The following is a 579-nucleotide window of genomic DNA, read 5'->3' on the forward strand; positions in this document are numbered from 1 at the left end:
TGGTGGGGGACGTGGCCAACCTACTCTACCTCTTCGCCCTGGAAGGTAGGGGGGTCCTCCCCCTCACCCCTGTCCCACTCTTCCCATCCCTGCGGGGGTCTGGATGAAGACTTTCCTCCGCAGGGATCTCCTACATCCTCTTTGAGTCCCGCATTGGGTGCCTGAAGCAGCAGGTCCCTGCCGAGACCCAGCACTTCATCGACTCCATCAATCTCATGTTCAAGAACTCCATCTTTGCCACTGTCCTGCCTCGATGGAGCCGCAAAGTGCTTCCCTTCTGGGACCGCTACCTGAACAGCTGGGATACCATCTTTGCCTTTGGTGAGTGGGGACAATGGGAGCCCGGTGCGATGGGATCAGACTCCTGAAGGACCCTCAACAGTGGGGCAGTCCATGGCCACGTGTCCTTTTGACCACCCTCGCTCCATCAACGCTGGGTCCTTGTCTCTGTCACTGCAGGCAAGACCCTGATTGACCGTAAGATGGTGGAGCTGGAGGGGCAAGTGGAACGGGGCAAGGAGGTGTCTGGCTACCTGAGCTACTTGCTGGCCAGTGGCAGGCTCAGCCTGGATGAGGTTT

The 579-nt window shown here is 58.9% G+C and overlaps 1 protein-coding gene across 1 annotated transcript in view; it reads left to right on the forward strand.

The window, feature by feature from the left end:
* LOC104271934 (sterol 26-hydroxylase, mitochondrial) overlaps window positions 1-579 on the forward strand; it is a gene marked incomplete at its 5' end in the record, with an annotated part of 2,384 nt that overhangs the window by 600 nt on the left and 1,205 nt on the right. Inside the window, 3 exon segments of the mRNA XM_009866771.1 lie at window positions 5-45; window positions 124-321; window positions 460-575. Of these exon segments, the coding sequence (XP_009865073.1) occupies window positions 5-45; window positions 124-321; window positions 460-575 (355 nt within the window).

The sequence above is a fragment of the Apaloderma vittatum genome, unplaced genomic scaffold (genome assembly GCF_000703405.1).
Source record: "Apaloderma vittatum isolate BGI_N311 unplaced genomic scaffold, ASM70340v1 scaffold25533, whole genome shotgun sequence".
Classification (NCBI taxonomy): domain Eukaryota; kingdom Metazoa; phylum Chordata; class Aves; order Trogoniformes; family Trogonidae; genus Apaloderma; species Apaloderma vittatum.